The sequence below is a fragment of the Limulus polyphemus genome, unplaced genomic scaffold, assembly GCF_000517525.1.
Source record: "Limulus polyphemus unplaced genomic scaffold, Limulus_polyphemus-2.1.2 Scaffold145, whole genome shotgun sequence".
Taxonomy (NCBI): Eukaryota; Metazoa; Arthropoda; class Merostomata; order Xiphosura; family Limulidae; genus Limulus; species Limulus polyphemus.
Genome location: NW_013665755.1, coordinates 484,399 through 505,916, shown reverse-complemented (window position 1 = coordinate 505,916; position 21,518 = coordinate 484,399). Strand labels below are relative to the sequence as shown.

Sequence of the window (21,518 nt, the reverse complement as noted above, 5' to 3'; positions counted from 1 at the left end):
AGTTTACTCTTTCTTGATACAACTTTTTAGTACACAGAATTTCCACAGTCACTTTGAACTTAACAACCTTTATAACACACGCTATAAACAGTGATTCACAAACTTTACTTACGGTACCTACTGTTCGCTTGACTCAATTATCTCTATCTTCAAACTATCTGCATATCTATCTATAGCTGGCTTTATTTGCCGGGCTTATATACTAAAAAAGAGGGCACCTGGCAAACACTCGGACATTCGCGAGGTTGCTTGATAAGTCATGATCCTTATAGGAACTCCAGCGTGTATGCTCTCAGAGTTGCGTGACTTCTGCTGTCGTAACAGTATTTAAGTGAAAACCAAAATATAAGAATATAACTCGCTAATCATACATGATCTGAGTTATATTTTATGCTGATTTATTATAATTACTAACAACAAAACCCATTTTACTGTCATATAATAATGTTTAAATAATATTGTTGTAACTTACTTCACACACAGTTCACATTTTCTGAGTTCCAAAACCCATGGTGTTTGTTTTGTCTTACATTAAAAAACACAAACAGAAGAAAGAATTGATAAATTATAAGTATTGGTTTTGTACAATTTGTGAGATATTGCAATATATAACTTATACATTACAAAATATAGCAGCTGGGGCAAAAAAGCAAATTTATTTCTTGATTTGTACAGGCACACATTAATTAAATTTTAACTGTCTACAATAGTATGTAAAACAACTGAGAAATGATATAATTTACAATGCACATATATTTCATTTTGAAATAGCTATGCACATATTAATAATGGAGAAACACCTTTGCGAATCACAGAGAAATATATATATATATGTAGAAAAACATAAATATAACAAACCTAAATTTACAAGTTGATACACTTAGCTCTGGAACAACTTCTTTATTATGTTGTCAACTATAGAAAGAATAAGTAAAATCATTAAATATTCCAATATTTCTCTTTCCTTTCTACTTTATGATATAGATCAAATGGCATGTTTTAACCCACTTGAATCTGAGAAAATATGCTTTTCACTTCAGCATTTCTTTGGCTACCAACTTCTGGAAGTATCTCTGTTACCAGCTAAATCAGAAATAAAGAAGAAAAATAAAAGATGTTAAAATAGGTGGTCCAATTTTGTTTAGTCTATTGGACAAAATAGGATTAGGATATAAAAATAATGTAATCATTTATTAAGAACAACTAACTTCATTGGCAAAATACAAATTTACTCATTTTAGTAGAGACATGGTAAAAACTAATAAGATAAAACATGATATAAGGAGATTAACGAGCATTTGCATACTTGTCTTGCATCTGCTCGTCCCATGTCACCTCTCATGGTAACCAGAGCTAACAAGTGGTCTGCTGAGATGTCTGGGTACCGTTTGATAAGGCCCTGTATTGGATAACAACATAACAGATTCAGGTATTTATTCTCAATTTTTATTTTTCTATAACCTGAGATTAAACAGTTGTCTTTAATACATGTTTAAAAAATTGTCTTAAGGCAGAATAATCAAATCAATTAGTTTCCTAACAAGTAATAAGCAATGAAATTACTTATTTGTTCCATTCATACTCAAAAAGAGAATTTTTCTGGAACCTTTGAAATGAAACATATAATTATACAGTTTATATCTTAAGAAACTTGAGAATGCTTCAAATTAAGATCAAGTGCTCTTACAAATCTCTAAATGTTCTACTGAAAGAAGTTATGAAAAATCAGAAACTCTTTAATCACCAAGTGTATTTGAAGAGATAACTGAAAGGGTCTTACAGAGATCTCAAGAGACAGCAAGCTTCCATCTTTCAGCTTAAGAACTTCGGCTAATAGTGGTAGGGCATCAAACGGAGACTCTCGCTGTGAAGATAATTTTAGTATTATATAGTTTTATTTATATTTTTGGCACTTTGCTAGATGAACACAGCCTTCTTAACTACTTTGCAAGTTTGATATTCATCTTGAAAAATATGCAAGTTGAAACCAAACATGTTCTTTATTGTCATACTTGAAACACAAGAGCACGAGTAAAGAGTATGAAAATTAATTTATAGATTTGAATATTTTCCTATCTGAAAACATACATTTAATCCAACTACATGTTATGCCTTCTAAATCTTACAATATAATAGTATAAATAAAAGACTTTCTCAATTTCTCTACTTATTTTCTGTTACTTTGAAATTAAAGTTGATTAAAAAAGAAAGATAAAATCTTTATGTAGCTCATGCTTTTCATGTTTTAAGAACTTTGGTTAGCTATACTTAATGTAGTTGTAGACAAATTTTTCCTGTTTATCCTTTTTATTCTTGTTCATGAAATTCTATGTTTTCAGAACTGTTAAGTTTTCAACACAAAAACATTTTAAACAGTTATTCTAACATGTATTTATTTTAAAAGTGTATGTACCAAGCACAATGATATTTTACTAAAGCCCTTTTATAACCAAGTAGAAATTATGTTACAAAACACAAATGTGCCAATCAGCAACATGGACAATTACTTATTAACCGGCCACACAATTACAGCCAATTACTAATTAATTTAACAATGCCAGCCTTTTATAAAAAGTTGCTTTATGCAGTTAAAGTATTTGCAGTTCTAATTCCCTAAAGAAAATTGTATCCATATGTATCCATTTGTTTATTTTTAGGCACAATGGTATGGACTATTATTTACAGTATGCAGCGAGATGATTGAACAAAAATATGAAATAACTTGCAAATGCAAAACATTTTATTTGAAGTATTTAAACATTCAACATCAAAATTTCTCTTCCCACCGATCCATTTATTGGAGAACTCCAGCAACCACAACAATGAAACTCTAAGGAATATTACTATTATGTTCTCTCATTTGTCAGATGAATGGTTTAAAAGAAACATCCTTCACTATTATCTACTTTGCCTGTAATTAATGTGCATTGTATTATAAATTTACTATTCTTTCTTAATTTGTGCATTATTTTGATGGTTATATTTGAACTTTCAGAATTTTTACCTTTGAAAATTTCAGTTCCTTATCTATTATTATTTCAATCATAATAACAGCCAATTAATCAGCATTATACAAATGATACAAACATAGTTTTCATTGTACCATTCAAAGCATAAACAATAAAACTTTAAACCTTGCTCATACCACATCCACATTTTGTGCTTCCAAATAGCCTCGATAAAAAGTAAATTTTCTTAAACTCTGTGCTCGAGTTTGCCTTCAATTTCTATAGATCTAGATACACAGAAACCAAACTTTTTGATGGTATAGAGAATAGAACTAAATATACTGAATCTTAGAAACATTTAAATATCTTTCTATAATACATGAAAAAATGACTAGCATAAATATTTTCATTCAAAATTTATTATAGCCTAATTTGATCATTTGTTATATTTCATATAACATTTTTCTTAGTTTATCCGGCTACTTAATAAATCAAGTCATTGTTAAATATTGTTCCAAGTCATCCCTAAAAATGACCATATAAAAGTAATATGGTTATTGGGTTTCTTTTTTTTTTTACTTATCTAATATTTGATCCTACTTGATTTTTAAGCATAATGGTTGCGGCAGCTTTACACCTTACTGAACCTTATCATGAAAATGTACTTCCATAACAAATAAACTATGGAAAAAAATTGTTCATACTGAAATTTCTATTCAATTTTTCTTAATAACTTAATTTCCCATAGTTGTGTCAAAATTAGGTCTAAAAGATAGTAATAATTTATGGACAAACTTTAACACTCTTTGCATTTATAAATACATCATAAAAAATTATTACAAACTTTTTTTCATAAGACACTTTTAGAAATATTACAGAAATTCATTTTTCATTTAAAAGTTTCCATGCAATGATTATTAAAACCAAATAAAGGTTTTAATATAATACCTTAACTGCCAAAGGATTTGCTCGGCAAAAAGTCTCTCGTAACTTTTTCTCTTCTTGTACAATTTTATCTGCAACTTCCTTTCTTTCTTCATAATTTTTTAATGAAAGTTTTCTATACAGAAAATAAAAACAATGTCACAATGATCATGCTAAACACTGGCTGTTAAACTTCAAGACTTTTGCTAAGAATCAGTTACATTCATACAAGTGAGTTAAATAATTTTATATATTTTTTAATATAATGCTTACTCAATTTTAGGCCTAACTATGAAACAGAGTACAACATCTATATTTAGATTACTTGGTACAACATTTACATCAACAATTAACATAATTTTCTTCATATGAACACAGATGGAGACCAACATATGCCTGTTTACAAAAAAATCCCTAAAGAATTAAAATGTTCCTGTCTGATTACAATCATATTATCTGATATGTGTAAAAAACAAAGTTCACAATGTAACTAGAAAATCAAATTTGTTACGCACTCTCCTTTCTCTCAAAAGATGAATACAGTTTTTGCTTTACATCAGCCAGTGTGTTGCATACAGGTTAATCTTCCAGTTAGTATCAAGAATTTTAACACTAATCTGAATTGTAACACTAATTTTCAAAGAAACATACCAAGAAGTCACGTACAAGTGGTTTCACCTATTTGTCCCCATGTAATCATTACAAGACAAGGATATTTTGAACAAATGAATAAAAAAGAACATGCAAGAAAAAATTTAATTTCATAAAAGCAATTGCAACAGTAATTTGTTAGATGCACATGAAAATATTCCAATGTCTGAATGTTGTTCAAAATTTGTATAATCTGGTGCTTTTAGTAGATCAGTATTCAAGAAATAGCTTAGTTCATTATTTGTAGAAAACACACTCTTTATTGAAACCACATTGAGTAATGAGTATTAATTTCAATTTCAGAATTAGACTTTTACAATTTCCTTATAACATCTCAACTTTATGCTTATAATTACTAAGGTTCAATCAGCTTGAAATTGGGTTTTAGAAACAATTACTTAACATATTTTTACATGATTAAAACTAACTCTAAAACAATTTCTTTGGGCAAGCTTAACATTATCACTGACAAATACAGTGGTGACAGCATGAAACTTTATACTTTCCATACACAAGTTGCATTAGATGTGCATAATACTGTTTTTCCAAAATATGAAACCACACACAAACACACATGATTATGACTGCAGTATTCTGTCCCATGATGGCAAATGTCATTATTTATGCCAGCATTTAATCTTAGCTTCAAATAGTCCTTGACATTTCAGACATGAATAAAACCAATGTTGCACATTTGCAACTTTTCAAAACGATTTATTTTATTATTTTTAGAATATTTTGTTCTTCTGTTTACAAAATCATGTTTACTATATCAAACACTTTTCTTTTAGACTTATATCTATAGTATGAAAGAAACCAGTGTAAGATCAATTAAAATGTTAAATATTAAGTTTCATGTTTCATCATACAAATCTTACTAGAATATAGAAAGTTCCTTCATCATGAGAACAATCATAGCTAGTTTGCTGCATCACACCATATACTTAAAGATAAATGTGCAGTGTGATTCATAAAGATAAAATCATTAAACAAACTATAAAGCAATAACCCTACATGACAATGTTGTTAGATAAATCTCTTTATTAAATTTGCAGCTCACTGTAACTTGTACAATATGGATGATACTACATGGAAGCTGAAAGTTTAAACAAAAAATCACATTTGCAAATTTGGATTAGAAAAAAAAGTGAATTATTTTGATAATCTAAAACATTAGACATCAATACCTAGAAAATTAGATACCATTAACCTAAAATAAATTAGTTGTAGCCATTTTTATGTTTTCAAAGTTTCTTTTTTGGTTATGTCCAAAAAGTGGACCTCAGAAATATAAAAATATTTTGTTACTGTAAAGACTTTTCAGAACTTGAATGATTGATTCATTGTTAAAGACATTATACATATTTGGTAAATTAAGATGTCAAATAAGACTGAAGATACTACTACAACTCATAATTTCAAGTACGTACAAATCTCATTAAAAAGACAGTACTTAATTAAAATTACCATTTTTGGTATGACAGAAAAAACACAATACTCAAATTTTAAAGTAGATTTTTGGCATATATCAGTTATACAATGATATCTAATTAAAATTTGTATGTCTCAATAATAACTGTTAATTACACTCACACTAATGTTTTTATATATTGGAATGAGCTTCTGAGCATGCAAATTTAGATCTATAAAGCATTATTAGAAATTCAACTTAAGCAATTAAATTTAGAATGAGAAATAATATTCTTATATAATAAGAATTATTATATAATTCATTTAACTTGATTATTAGAAATATTACACTTATTTTCATTTATCATGAATTTGTATTATAAAGTCAAATTTTTTAAACTTTTAATTCCAAAATACACTATTTTTTTTTCATCAAAAAACACGACTTACTTCTGAAGAATTGCTGTAATATATCCTTTAGCTACTCGATTCTGTATTCCTGAAATCAGTAGGTCAAAATTGCGAGGCCACAAATGAGTGTAGTCATGGCAATAATCTTCCACAGTTGCACATATTGTATCTACAATGTTTGTGCTACTCAACATCCTGTATACAAATGTACAAAATAAATATAGCATTTTTCACTATTTGTGTTACACACGCTACATATACAACAATTACCAACTGAAACAATTTTAACTTTACAATACATCATACATTGAATTATTAAAGCTGAGCTCAATAACCAAACTTTGAATTTTCACATATATAAACTGAAAAATGAGATTATCTTTTTACCTATATATTACAAAATGAAAATAATATATTTCATATTAGAATACATTATTTCTAAAACTTTCTCAACAAATACCATTGATTTCAAAGAAAATTCAGAAGGTCGTAAAGCCTGTAAACTTGAATCTGTTACTTACAGAAAAAAAAAGGATATTGAACTAAATTTACAGAATGTAAAACATTAATCATAATCCTACAAAATCATTAGTCTTGGCTATGTTTATGGAACTAACATAAAAAAAAAAGGCTTAGGTTTCTAGAATTCTTTGTACAAATCTAAAGGGCTATCTCCACACAACCATCCATAACTTTGAACTAATAGATTATAGGGAAGGCAGCAAGTTAAGAGCACTCACTGCTAACTCTTGAACTACTCTTATCTGATTAGCAGCTTTACCATTCACACACATAGCTTATCCATGGCCCCAAGTGCAGAGAGCAATTTTCTAGCAACATGATGTGATCCACAAACCCATGGATTCAGAGTTCATACAAACTAACCACTAATCCACACCCAGCCCAACACAAAAGCTTTGTTGAAACTGTATGATGTTGACATATTGCTAACATAAACAAGTCATTGCAGGCAATGTTAAAATAATTCCTTATCTTAGCCAATCAGAGTAAGTAATTTTCTGAGGGTAAAATAAGATTTAGTAACATAAGTAAAATCTGTATGCAAGAAATAAAAAAAGAGAAGACTACATTAAGAAAGCTTTCAATAAATATGATCCATAAATACATGAGTGTTTAGCTATTTAGCTTCCAAACTTTTCTTCAAATCTATCTGTAGACTATTTTATAAGTAGTACAGCTAGAAGTAGTTTGAAACTAAAGATCCATCCAACTACAAACATAGATAAATTTCCAGGACTTACAAAGAAATTTCATTATATAGTTAGTTATTAATAGTTTCATAATTGTATGAAAGGTGTTACTATACAATAAAATGGCTGTTAAACCTACCATTTCTTTGTCAGTAAATCATTAATTTCCTTGTCTAAATCTAAAAACAGCTCATCCTCCAGGTACCCAAGACTGGAAAGAAAATAAAACACAACAAAATTCAGATCTACAGATTTTTAATTGCTTTTACAGACATTAGTTAGTGAGAACTAGTACTATTAGTAGGCTTAGTGAAACCGAAAATTATAATATTTGATTCAATACCGACTAGTTTTATAGAATATATAACATAACACAATATTTAGGGCGAGCAAAGGACCTATTGGTTCATCTAGACTGCCCTATCCACTAAACTAAAACTATTGAAAAAAACACCCTCAAAGCCAGCCCTTATCATTCCTATATTTATCTTGCTTCCTCTTAGGTCCACTTATATTTACAGCCTCCACAACATCTGAAGACAACTTATTCCAAAGACCAACTACCCTGATAGAAAAATAAAACAGTCTTAGCTGAAGACGACTCCTAATCTGTCAAAATTTACATTTAAGCCCCCTAGTCCTGCCATTCTCATAATTAAGTGTGAGAAAAGATAATATCAACATATAAAAGTAAAGATAAAACAATAACAACTAAATATTTTCAAACACTGTGGGGTAAAAGTGACTACAAGTGTATTTAGTGAATACATATTATTGGTGGTACATGTGCAGAAGAGCTGTAAAGTATAATTTAGTATTATGTTAAACATGTTTTCTTATTTTTGTCCATATCGTTTAGATTACATCAAATCAACTATATAAACAGCATATTAAAAAAGAGATAGAGGAAAAATTTTGAAAAAGTTAAGTGTTTAAGTAATAAAAAAATGCTATAACATATTTTTGTCACCATTACAAGTAACATGCCTTTATATTCCATATAAAAGAACAAAACTATACATAAAAAAGCAATCAGACTTCTAGACATACTAACAATTATGGTCAATATGAAAAAAAGAGTAATAATATGTTACACTGAAATTATATAGATGGTGTCACCATAGCAATATATTATCAAATGTAAGTAAATATGGTATTACAATTTGCCTGAAAAGGGGCCAAAGGCTGCCTGGAAGGGCCACTTGTTTTAACCATGTCAGTCAGTAGACACTAAAATGAGGTCACATAAGGGATGCTTAACTTTGCAATTTGTACCATCAATAACATCAATACAACGTACACATGCCATGAATTACAAGAAGAATTATGCACTCTGTAGGCCACAATACAGCAGGACATATGAACTTCAAAAGCAATAAATAAAAAGTATTTGTTACTCTTAATTTTAATTTTTATTTACTCTTGAAACAGAACACCTTTAGGGACCATGCAGAAGTACATCTAGATTATTTAAATGTTCAGCATAATTCCACCTTATAAATAAGGCTAAAATTAATATTATTATAGCTTAGTAAATAATCAAAGAAGCATCGAATGTATACAATAATATAACATTCACATATATTAAGTATTCTAATTATGTGACATAATAGTAATTAACTATATTGTAGAATCTTAGAAAAGAGTATTTTACTAGAAGAATGCATATACAGAAGTAAGCAACACGCTTTCAAAAAGGTATTTGTTATCATAATCAGAATTCAAAGTTACGTGTCCATTTTTAGGCTCTCAAATACAGTCATTGCTCTCTGAAATATTTTTTCAGCCTCATTGTCATGACTACCAGACTTCCAGTACCGCTGACGTAGCCTGGTTGCTAGTTCTCCGAACTGCAGACAATTATTGGCTATTGCAATCTGTTTGAAAAAAAAATATGTAAATAATATTTTATCAACAGGACATTATCCCAAACTTTCCTAATAGTAATTAATTTCAAGATTAAAACTCACACATTTAAATTCATAATTTTTGGAAGCACAAAGGAAGACCTGTGCATGATTGTCCTGGTAGTTATGACAGATCTAAGGTCAGTAGCTGGAAAGGAAAGCCACAATTAATGCTTTTATGTACACTTTTACAACAGTTGTACTATCACTGCACCTGATATTTAAATTGTCTGAGGATTTGTTCATTTTACACAGTCATGTTAAAATACTTAATTTTCAAAAAGAAATAGTATTAGATTGTTTGAAAAGTAGTTTCTGAATTATTTGTGCTTCCGTTATCTTAGTAATAGATAACATATAAATGATATTCTACTAAAAAAGTTAGAATCAACATGCATTCTAGAATCTTACTAAGGTAGGTGTGGTTGGAAATAAAATAAAAACGCTTATTCTAATTTGATATAAAAATGAATATTAACTTACATATTTGTATTAAGTTGTATTCAGACTACAAAATACTAACAAATAATAATGTATGATCTTATACATTACATATCTTCTAAGACTGGATGCAACAATTTAAAACTTTCGACTTTTCCACTATCTAATGCACAAGATACTCATCTACTACATAAATATGAAAAGCCATCCATCTCTCCATCTGTCATGATGATATCTCAGCTGTTGCGGTACCAATTAACATGCAATTTTCATAAAACAATGGCACTTTCTGCCATGATAAGCAAGTTAGTATTTTTTGAAATTCTTTCAGCCGAAGTCACGTGAAGCTAGTAACACGTCATTAACTTCTACAAGGATCCTGAATGCTCTAGTGTTTACTAGATTTCGGTATTCTTTTATATATAAGACCAGCCAAGAATCTGTCATATGATGGGAAATAATGATTAATTTTTCTTCTCCAAGCTATATCTAGATAAATGTTTTATGAAAATGTTTTCTAAAAATTAATTATAATCTAGTCACAATATATGTATGGAGAATGACTATCCTCTTTCAAATATTTCATGAAAATAACATTTTTTATGTATATTTGGTCATCTTCTTTATGTATTGCTTGATAAGCATTTTGAATTCTTTATATTTTAAAGTTGTGTTAAATTTTTCTTCTTGATAAATCCTTATAGATTGAAACTTGTGAAAAAACTGATTCTCAAAGGCGTATTCTTACTTGGTCAACTGTATGACCCTGCAATTTTTTAATTGTAATGTTAAAAGCAGTGAATCTTATTATGAATTTTGGGGTTTTATCATTGGACTGTCTTCCTGGTTTTGGCTTTAGTAGCCTGCTGAGCTGAATGAAGAAGCAAGCTTTAATTTGGGCATTTTCAAAATTTGAATGTACTGCAGGTGAAATGTGGGTTATTATAGAGTTGTAGCCGAGGATTTGGTTTGGACAAATTTTGAGGATGTTGCATCACAGCAGCCCCATGACAACCAAGGAAACATAATGGAGAATTTCAGCCAATGATTATTACTTTTGTTCATCAGCAATACGAAGAATGGGGTGGGCATATACCCAATTCAATTTTATTACTCAACACAGTCTCTACCAACCTACCTTTAAATCTATTTATATGTCTAAAGTAGTGTATCCTCCCTTTTATATATATTGTTACGTCTCTGGTCGTTAGTTAATTTTCCGTACAATTTCTTTCCGAAGAAACTTTAGCGATACAAGTCCTTTCTTGAATAAAACTGGTTTATTCTTTCTAAATACAACTTTGCAATACACTTAATTTCCACAGTCGCACTATAACAAACGCTATAATTCACAACGAACGTCTCGCGTGCTCGACTCAACTGTCAATTACACATTACATTGTTGCAGTTGCCATTCAGCTTATTTGTTTATTAAGTAACTCAGTTTTGAACAAATGTAAAAAATATTAAGTCTAGCAGCTAGTAACTATAAGCAATAGATAACTGCCATTTTGATAGGTATTTGTCAAAACCATGTATACAACACTTGCTTTACAAGCCTAATGGCTAGTAAAGCAAGCATTGTAAAGATGGTTATTAATACAAACATTGCACAGTTATTAAATGAAATTGATATAAGGACAAAATAAATAACAGTTTTGTAAAAAAACAGTTTCATTTCAATTAACAAATATTTTGAGGTCTTAGAGATTCAAAGAAATGAAAAAGATGTAATTTCACTAAAAGTGTAAATATTTATCTTAATCTTTCTTATGTGAACGAGGTTGAGTTTCAACTAGTACAATGGAACAGAAGTTTTTGGGTAATTTTGTAAACCCTTTTAATTTCAAAATGGCTTCATGTTTCAATAATAGTTTAATCGTATGCAACCCAATAACATGCTACAAAAATGTTTCCTAATACTGCAATCCCTTATGGCTAGCTGATATTTATTATTTTCAGCATGTCAATCTTAAATTGTATTTAGCTTCCAGATGTTCTCAATAATAAGAATTTCTTACAAAATAAAGGATTTTTTTAACTTCATTTAAATTGACAGTTAATTATAAAGCTTATCTAAATACATTAATGCTCTGTATTTTAAAAGGTTTATCTTGTACTAACCAGCCTACTTCAAGTGATGATTAACAATTTTAACTTTATTTGCTTTAAAGAACATGCTTTACAATAATTCTAATTTGGTTAATCTTCAGTTTGTATTTACTTTTACATATTTTCAATTAAATTTCCAAACAGAACAAAATTTTCCATAAAACTCTTAACTTAAAAATATAAATTAGAGTGTTCAAAAAATATATATTGAAGGCATTAAAAAAAACTGAATATTAAAATACTACTTAGTAACATGAATTATATGTAGAATAGAATTACAAGAAAATGATTGAATCAATATATTAACAGTAAATAAAATATAGAAATTAGTACACTTGATTACACAATAACTGTAAAATCTTTAACAGGTGGTTTCACAAATTTCACATACTTAGTTATCAGTGGTATGTTATTACCCTATCTTAATCAAATGATTGAAACATACCATGTAATGAGTGAAATATCTAAGTTGGCTGCGATCCTCAAAATGCTTTGTTTTGTATTCTACAATAGCCTCTGTGAAAAGATCCAAAAAAATTGGTTAGATAGCTGGTGATACAAAAGAAAGCATCACAAATAAACTGGTATGTTGATATTATGTGAATCAGCTTTACTTTCTATTATTATTATGTACTATTCCATAAAATCTGCATTTAATACTGATTTTATCTATTTTCTTAACCTTTAAATCACAGTCGAAGACTTATGTCTTCAGGATTTGGGGAGAAAAAATTCATGAAATAGTGCCTCGATGTTAAAAAGAAATGTAGATGCAAACATTTTAATTAAATCAATAATATAAACTATTAGATGCTACTCAACAACAGAACCTAAACACTATTATATGCTTTCAATATAAAGTTATACAGAAGATGATTTAATTGAAGTAAAGGTCAAGATATCAGATAAATTTTAAATACTCTCCAAGAGAAGTTGAATAAAAAAATATATTTACAGATTAATTAGCCATATTATATGCAGCCAATTCTAGCTTACTTCCCTTAACCTACTAAATAACTTCATATGATGCCAGATATCTTTGGAGGTGGTATTAGGGAAATATAACCTCTTCCAATCTTCATATTGATAACTGATTTTTTTTTTAATTGACAAATAAAGGGTATTGAAGCATTATTTATCTCTCAAGTTACATTAATTGTTAATGTGTGAGAAATTTGTTGGTAAATTTGTTTTTAATGCAAAGTCACACTGGGCTATCAGCTTTGCTCACTGTAAGGAATCAAACTCCAGATTTTAGTGTTGTAAGTCCATAAACTTACACTGACACACCAGGAGACTTTTTGGTAAAAGTACAGTTACTAACTATAATGGATCTTAAATTAGAAGTTAGCTTTATTTTCTGCATTCACAACATCCTGACACTACTTACTGGAAAGCTTTTCACATTTACAGGTGTTGCAATTGTTTCCTACAGTTAAATCAATAAGTACTTGTTTAATCAGTTTTCTAAAGTTTCTTTAAGTAAAACACCTTGCTCACAATTTTATATTTATTATTTATCCTTCATTGAATATAATTCTATATTCTAATGACTAATATACATGTGAAGTGCATGTATACTGGTGTATAATACACCTCTTGAAACGATTTTGATTCACTGTTTTAACCATATATTTGTGTGTATGTGTGTGTGTGTGTATACAAGCTGTTGACTTTTAAGATTGATTGTATTATACTTATGGCTAAGATTTTGTCATGGAAGTCATGGATTCCATAATTTTAAAAGATATTTGTAATGTCTAGAATTTTCCAGATAAAAGCATAAAATCTGAAGAGGGAAAAAAACAAAAAAAAACATAAGTCACTTATTTCCTTTAAGATTTGCATCACAAAAAAGTGTTGACTGCTTAGCCAATAAGATTTATTGTAATTGAGTATGCAAAAGTGAGGAGCATATGTGAGTTTCATTTAGAGTGAGAGAAAAAATGGCAATGTCAAGTACAATCAAAATACCTAAAACTACTACTTGGCAGAGAAGTTGTAAATACCCAAAGTATTGGATTGATGTTTTGTACAGCATATAATGTCCTTGTAGATTACAAGCTGTGACAAACAGCTAGAAAGTGCTTTACATAAATGTAAGGCACAAGACCTTAAATTGGCTGTGAGCAAGAAAGAAAAGGTACAAAATAAGTGAGTTAGCTGTTTACTGTAAAGACTGGAGAAAAGATGCATTATAAGACTGAAGTTTACAGACTTATGGAGGTTTTTCTGTACTACTAACATTCCACTGCATGTCTGGAAATCTCTCTGAAAAAAATCGGTGTTATCTCTACCTTGGATCATCTCCAAATGACATACTTGCCAAAGCTTTTTGAAAGACATGCAAGTGAGCTGAAGGAACTGCTGCATCAATGTTTATGAATTAGGCTCAGAGCAGATGAAATTATTAATGCTGAAGGACAGTACAAACAGAATATCTTGGCACTGTGCTGTCTTTCTTTTGAAAGCATTTCAAATGAAGAAGGGGAAGACAGTTTACGATTGAAGTCTTTGATAAGAGTGTGTTAGCCTTAGTTATAATTACTATCATAGTCCTCATGACATAGTCAGTTTATATAGGGGTAAACATACCTTTATACAATCTGGTGACTGAAACCACTTGTTCTATGCTGACCATAAGTACCCTTTCAACAAGTTCTTGATTCACTGTTTTGGCTACCTGAATCTTAATAGCAAGAAAAGGAAATATAATTAACAGTGAAATATAAAGAAGTCCACTCATCTATGAACAATAATTAAACTTAAGTTTTTATAGGAGGTCAACAGTTGTAATACAAATAATGTTAAAATGATCTTTGTTTTCACATTACAAGCAATGCTGTGTAAATTATAAACATAAATTGATAAACCATGAGATTCCAACTGGTGTAAGAGAGCAGTGTTTCAACTAAGTCAAACATTATCAATGACAAACCAGTTTCTGTATAAGAATAGTAAATACAAGGAAAACTAAGTTACACTAAACAGTCTCTATAACTTGAAATTTTGTGAATATACAAAATTAAGATTCATCCTTTTTGAATCAAGCTATGTTGTTAAATCATTACACATTAATCTATGAAATTCTGAATTCAAGAAGAAAGAAAAATGAGTTTAGTGATAGGTGCTCTTATTATTATCAGAAATTAAAACCACTTTACATCCATGTCAATGGCTTATATAAGGTTATAAAACACAAACTACAGAACCATACCTAATGATCACTAACTGGTGAAGGTTATAATGATAGACTGAATTGCAGATTAGAATTAAACCTTAATGAAAGTATCCCATGTTGTTAAAATAAACTTGTTCATGTTTCTGTTGTGTTACAAAACATGTGGCAATTTATCAAACAGCATAACATACATGTTGATCAATCATCTGAAACATTATGACAGGTAAACTGGTATGAAAATAGCCCTCACTGTCTGCTTCAGGTTCTGCATCATTCCTCCAGTCCTGTTAAAGAAAACTCTTATATTAAAGATATCTTGTTTCTGACACTCAAAGATTACATGTGACTTGTAGAATACATTTATTCAACAAAGTCAACAGGCACAAGTGTTTAATAAATAATTATTATTTTCAAATAACACAAACATCTCCTTGGATAAATAAATTTTATTCATTACTTGAAACATACGATAAAAAGACTCTTACTTACCTTCACATCTGACATAACTGTATTTTTCATCCAGTCTTGATAGTTGGTTTCAAGCATAGATACATACCTAAGTGAAGATAAATATGAAAACAGATATATATACACGAGCAAAACAGTTGCAAGCAAATCTACAAAAAGATAAAATTCACAATCTATTATAACCAAAATGTTTCAAATAAAGATGCTTTTGTTTTTCAAACACACCATAATGGTTACTTTACTAAATGGCCACAACAGAGTATGCAGGTATAACAGACACAATGACATATTAACAAGAATTTTGTTATACTTTCAATACAAAAAGTCAAAAATTATGAAAACTCACTTTTGTTTAATAAATGTTAACATATAAACTTTAGCACTGCCATTTAAAGAGAAGAAATCCCACTCTTACATTAAGAATACATATTAATCATTCATGTATAAGTAAATTATGTTATAAAGTCAATTAGCAAGATCACCAAAATAAATCAGACACAGTTAACAGAATACATATATCCTAACTTTCAAGGTAGCATTAAATATTACATATGTAGGCAATGTAAAAATTTACTGTTGTACTCTAAAATACTTTTAACCTATGATTAATAGCTCACTACTGGCATCATATAACCATTCATTTCTTATTTCTTGAACAGTTTGAATTTTCTCGAAACTTATCAAACCAATAAATGAAAGACCAAATGTTTTCAACTTTTCAAAGTAGTCAATTTTTAAGAAGCTTTATTATTTAGTTCTCCTTTTACAAACATGAAGATGCAATTAAACCTCAAATATTCGTTTTTATTTTAGTATTTAATTTTTTTATAGTAAAAAATGTTCAATTTAACATCTTTTTATATAATCTTTGTAAGTTAAATTGGCTTCTTAGTGGCAGGAACAAAACTATGAATTCTATTAATTTTTACCTTATTGTTGTTCAACTCATCATCTAATGCCATATATCAACTGATTATGCTGTCTTTTAGTTATTTTAAATCAATATAAAACTTTCAAGCTAACTTACTAAAGTAAGTTAAGTTAGTCCGGAGTCCCTTCATAATAAGACTTTTTCTTTCTTTTTTGGTAAAAAAAATAGGTTAAAAGTATAAATATATCTTTTGAGGATTATTTTTCCTGTTCATTTAATGGTGTAATATGCTTCTTCAAAACCTTTTTCACATTCTTTTTGGGCATGGTTGATCAAACAGAGGTTTTGAGGCCTTATAATACATATATAAACATAAACAACATTAAATACTATTTCTTTCCACTACTCATAAATCGTGTACAGTAAAATAGGACTGTATTCAACTGAACATTAAAGTAGATAAGTTGGGAAACAAAAAAATTTAAATACAGTGTTATTTTCCAGTTGTCAATATGTTATTTCTTACTTTATGAGTTCACCTGTAGCTAGAAAGCACAAAATCCTTACTTGGAAAATCTCCTATAAATTACTTCAGTGCAAAGACTAAGAATAGGTACAGAAAGTTACAGTAATAGTAGTTCCTAAAGTAATATTAAGTTCCAGCAGGTTTAATTTACATCTATAAATCTTTTCTTTAGCTTTTACAAGTGTTAACAAACACTCGCCACCATCTTATATCATCAAGAAAAGTAATGACACCAATATATAAATTATTCATTTTGAGTTCACCAAAGTAAGAGAACAAGAAAAAAAAAATGAATGACTAACTAATCTAACTCAACTTAGATCAACAAAATTCCTATTCAATTATTTTTCTAAAAGTATGACTTACCGGCAAATCAAGTTCTCCACTACAGTGTTATCCAAAAGAGAACCATATTTCTTTACATCAATCATTAGATCAGGATGACCCATAAGTTCAGAACTTCTGTTATGTGAAACAGTCATGAGTAATTAAAATATCTTAAATGTATGTCCTAAAGAAGAATAAAAAGTCAATAAAGAACAAAGTTATGAAAGCTAATATTGCTTTAAAATTACATCAATAGCCAAACATTAAACTTTGTAGGTTTGCATTGATGAAACTATTAAAATATACAGAGCTTTAAATATCCCTTTCAATTACAAAAGAGCCAGCTGTTATAAGCGTTATAATCTTTATATGGTAATGCATTGGATCATTTTTAAATCCTCAAATTTCCATGTTTTAGATTCCAGTATTTCTCTCTCAGACAGTAAAGTACTATAGAAATGAACATAAAAACACGACACTTTTTGTTGAAGACAACATATTTGAACCCAATGACTAAAGCTGCTCTAAAAGCATGTGGAATTTGTGCAAGCCAGAGGTATACCGTACCCTATATGGCAAATCAGCAGTCAATGGGTTAAACTTTTCAGCTTGTAATTGTAAAGTGATAATCTCTTAGAATAAAACAAAACCATCACTTTCTGATATGAAAGAAGAAAAATCCATACTTACTCATACACATTTAACCAGTTGAGAAGAGTGATGTATTCATTACCTTCTAGTTGGTTGGATATTATATCTTGCAGCTGCTCAACAAAAAGCAACGGGATCAGAATCAGTATTAAAATGAATTCACCATTAAATGTTTTTGAGCATTCTTATTATGAAACTAAGTTTTAATAACAATACAAAAAAAGCTATTGAATAATAATTTAAAATTAAGTACTTCCTGTACATTTACTTATAGTTTATTATTATATAAACTTGTTGACATTTAATTACATTGGACATATAATCAGCTAATGCTTTCAAGCCCAAAAGTAAATTTGAATGCAAGTCAAACGCCATTAAAAACAAAATATGGATATGCGTTTTTCCATTTAGATGAAAATGTATAAAAACAGTTTATTATAGTAGTATGAAATGACTATCAAAATGTCAGATTTTCATACTAGAAGTCAAAACAAATATGATTTAATCCTAAAGAGTTACATAAAAATAGTTTTTCACAACAATGACCTAACAATGCACTTCTAAGGTACTATTAAGCTTTCTAACAAAGTAAGAGCTGTTTGCAGGATTATTTTTACACTCCACAGTCAACTTGTAAATTAATACAATTCCCTGGACCATACTAAACACATGTTTGTTTTGTTACAAAAAAGGCTAAGTTCAAGTCAATAATGAACTCACAAATATTGAAACTTTGCGTTGTAGCAGTTTTAATGAGCCAAAAGAGGCAGATGTCATCCGATGCAGCCCTATATGGTTTTTAGGTGAGAAATGTGGAGCTTGGTAATTAATATTTAATGTGTGTGCACTGTTCATATTTGCAACACAATGTCAGTCATTTGCTCAGGTTGTGGTTCATGTTCATGTGCAATTGTGGTGTTACAGGTAGGTACAAAGGCTGTTGTGATTCTTTGCTTGTTGAACAATTGTAGTGTTACAGGTAGGTACACAGGCTGTTGTGATTCTTTGCTTGTTGAGCAATTGCAGTGTTACATGTAGGTACACAGGCTGTTAAGATTCTTGTTTGTTGAGCAATTGTGGTGTTACAGGTTGGGATACAGGCTGTTGTGATTCTTGAACAACTGTAGTGCTACAGGTAGGTACACAGGTTGTTGTGATTCTTTGCCTGTTGAGCAATTGTGGTGTTACAGGTAGGTACACAGGTTGTTGTGATTCTTTGCTTGAAATCTTCCAGGTTATCTGAACATGAAAAAAACAACAAAAGATGTTGTTTGATGTCACATGGTGTAAGATACGGAAAGCTTGCAAGCCATGACACCATACCCATCAAAGAATAACACTACTGACTTAAATCCAAGCCAGACAGTGGAATGCAATAAAATACAAGGTAATTTTCTGATGCTGCTCCTATAAAAAAAACAACTTACATGTTTGGATAGACTATCATGATACATCTTCACAAATTTTTCAACTATGTCATAGGAAGGTGGAAAACATGGGACACAAGCAGTCTGAAAAAATAATATTACATGGAATAAGTATAATCTTTATATGTGGAATGATTATTTCCATGAAAAGAAATAGCAATTATTTATTAAGTGATTTAAATTTTGATGGTAAGGTAAACACTCAAAACACATGTATGTTAAATCAGCTCCATACTCACTTTAAGAGGTTTCTGAGTAACAAATACTTTTATATGGATTATAGATTAAACTTTATTAACATGAACTATAATAATCAATAGTAAAACACAAAAACTAGAAAATTAGCATATACATGTATATATCCAAATATGGGTCAGTTTGTTTGATTTCAGGTATTCCCATACAGCTGCTCAAAGGCTATCTGCACTATTTATCCTTAAATATAAACTGACAGATTAGAGGGAAGACAGCTAGTCGACAGTACCCACAATTGACTCTTGGGCTAGTCTTGTCTGACCAAACTGTAGAATTTGAGTGTTACCATTATAATGTACCCTTAGGCCCAGACTGCACAGCATGATTTGTTTGCAGAAATGGAATGTAAATGATGGGCCTGCATATCCACAATCAAGCACACTAACCACTGGGATATGAACAACTCAATAAATGGAAACAGCATATTTAAACCAACAGTACTACATGCAGACATCATTATGTCCTTTAGTGAAAATTTCTTCTGTTAATAACAAAATATGTTTATATTTTGGTTTTCTTGTTAATATGTCTGGTTATGATAAAAAACAATATTTAAAAAAATTCAAATGACTGATATATATATACAAGAGGAAATGTTCAACAGCAATTGAAATTCTTTTAGGCAGGATTAGAGTAAATTAATCTATGAGACCTTTATTTCCTTTATTTTTATTAGCTATATCTTTGTGTGCCAGCAACACCAAGCGTGGGGCTCACATATCCCTGTTTTAATTTTAATTACTCATCAGGATCTATACCAGCCTACCTTCAAACTGAAATTGTTTTAGGCAGGATTAGAACACATTAATTTATAAGACCTTGGGTATGGTCAAACAATCATTCAGAAGGGTTTGACCTCCCAAGTCCAAAATTGTAATTAGATCTCATATTGGTCAAGAGATGATGGGACTATGAGCTAAAAGTTTGTACTTGAAAAAAAAAAGCAAATTCAGAGCTGTTCTATGAGCTGCTCACCATGGCTGAAAAAAAATGAATTAACATGCACTTCAATCAAAAGAAAGCGTTAAAAGCAGTGAATGCGTATTAGAAAATAATGTTTATTCTTACACCAGATACCTATTTTTAAAAACATCCAACAGTATTTCTATATACAAGTGAAATTTATATATTTTAAATTACTTCTGTACAGAATTAAAGTTTTACACTTTCAATTAGTAAGCTGCCTAGCAAGAAAATAATTAATAATGTACATTCGAAGAGCAATATTTTGGAATTTGTTTTATAAAATGATGACAAGTTTGTTTGTTTTGAATTTTGCACAAAGCTACACGAAGGCTATCTGCACTAGCCGTACTTAATTTAGTAGTGTAAGACTAGAGGAAAGCAGCTAGTCATCACCACTCACCGCCAACTCTTGAGCTACTCTTTTACCAATGAATAGTGGGATTGACCCTCATATTATAATACCCCCACAGCTGAAAAGGTGAGCATGTTTGGTGGGACGGGGATTTGAACCCGCAACACGCAGAATGCGAGTCAAGCATCCTAACCACCTGGCCATGCCAGGCCTAAAATTATGACAAAAATAAAAACAAAACAGTAAATATAATTATTTATCTAAACATGAAAAAATGAATTGTTCGAAATAAAAACTGAAAAATTACACTTTAGTAAATCTAGTTTGGTGGAACTCAATAAAACTTTTCTCAAATGAAGTTAACCATTTCGAGATGGGTCACAGGTGAAAGGCCATATCATTTCTTTTGTTGACTCGCATTCAAAATTATATTGAACTACTATTTCAAGAATTTATGTCAATAAGTTTGGTATCAAACT

At 29.6% G+C, this 21,518-nt stretch overlaps 1 protein-coding gene across 2 annotated transcripts in view; it reads right to left on the bottom strand.

The window, feature by feature from the left end:
• Window positions 1-630: 630 nt before the first annotated feature.
• LOC106475280 (exocyst complex component 3-like) overlaps window positions 631-21,518 on the bottom strand; it is a 40,581-nt gene continuing 19,693 nt past the window's right edge. Inside the window, exons 8-21 of one of the 2 annotated variants that reach the window (XM_013935977.2) lie at window positions 19,467-19,550; window positions 18,079-18,152; window positions 17,428-17,523; window positions 15,686-15,752; window positions 15,388-15,480; window positions 14,611-14,704; window positions 12,461-12,531; window positions 9,287-9,432; window positions 7,695-7,766; window positions 6,384-6,539; window positions 3,897-4,008; window positions 1,781-1,864; window positions 1,307-1,399; window positions 631-1,083 (exon numbers count right to left, since the gene is read on the bottom strand). In XM_013935977.2, the coding sequence (XP_013791431.1) occupies window positions 1,000-1,083; window positions 1,307-1,399; window positions 1,781-1,864; window positions 3,897-4,008; window positions 6,384-6,539; window positions 7,695-7,766; window positions 9,287-9,432; window positions 12,461-12,531; window positions 14,611-14,704; window positions 15,388-15,480; window positions 15,686-15,752; window positions 17,428-17,523; window positions 18,079-18,152; window positions 19,467-19,550 (1,326 nt within the window). In that variant the 3' untranslated portion in view covers window positions 631-999. Of the gene's footprint in view, window positions 1,084-1,306; window positions 1,400-1,780; window positions 1,865-3,896; window positions 4,009-6,379; window positions 6,540-7,694; window positions 7,767-9,286; window positions 9,433-12,460; window positions 12,532-14,610; window positions 14,705-15,387; window positions 15,481-15,685; window positions 15,753-17,427; window positions 17,524-18,078; window positions 18,153-19,466; window positions 19,551-21,518 lie in introns of those variants that run through there. The other variant, XM_022380419.1, reaches the window with a different exon arrangement.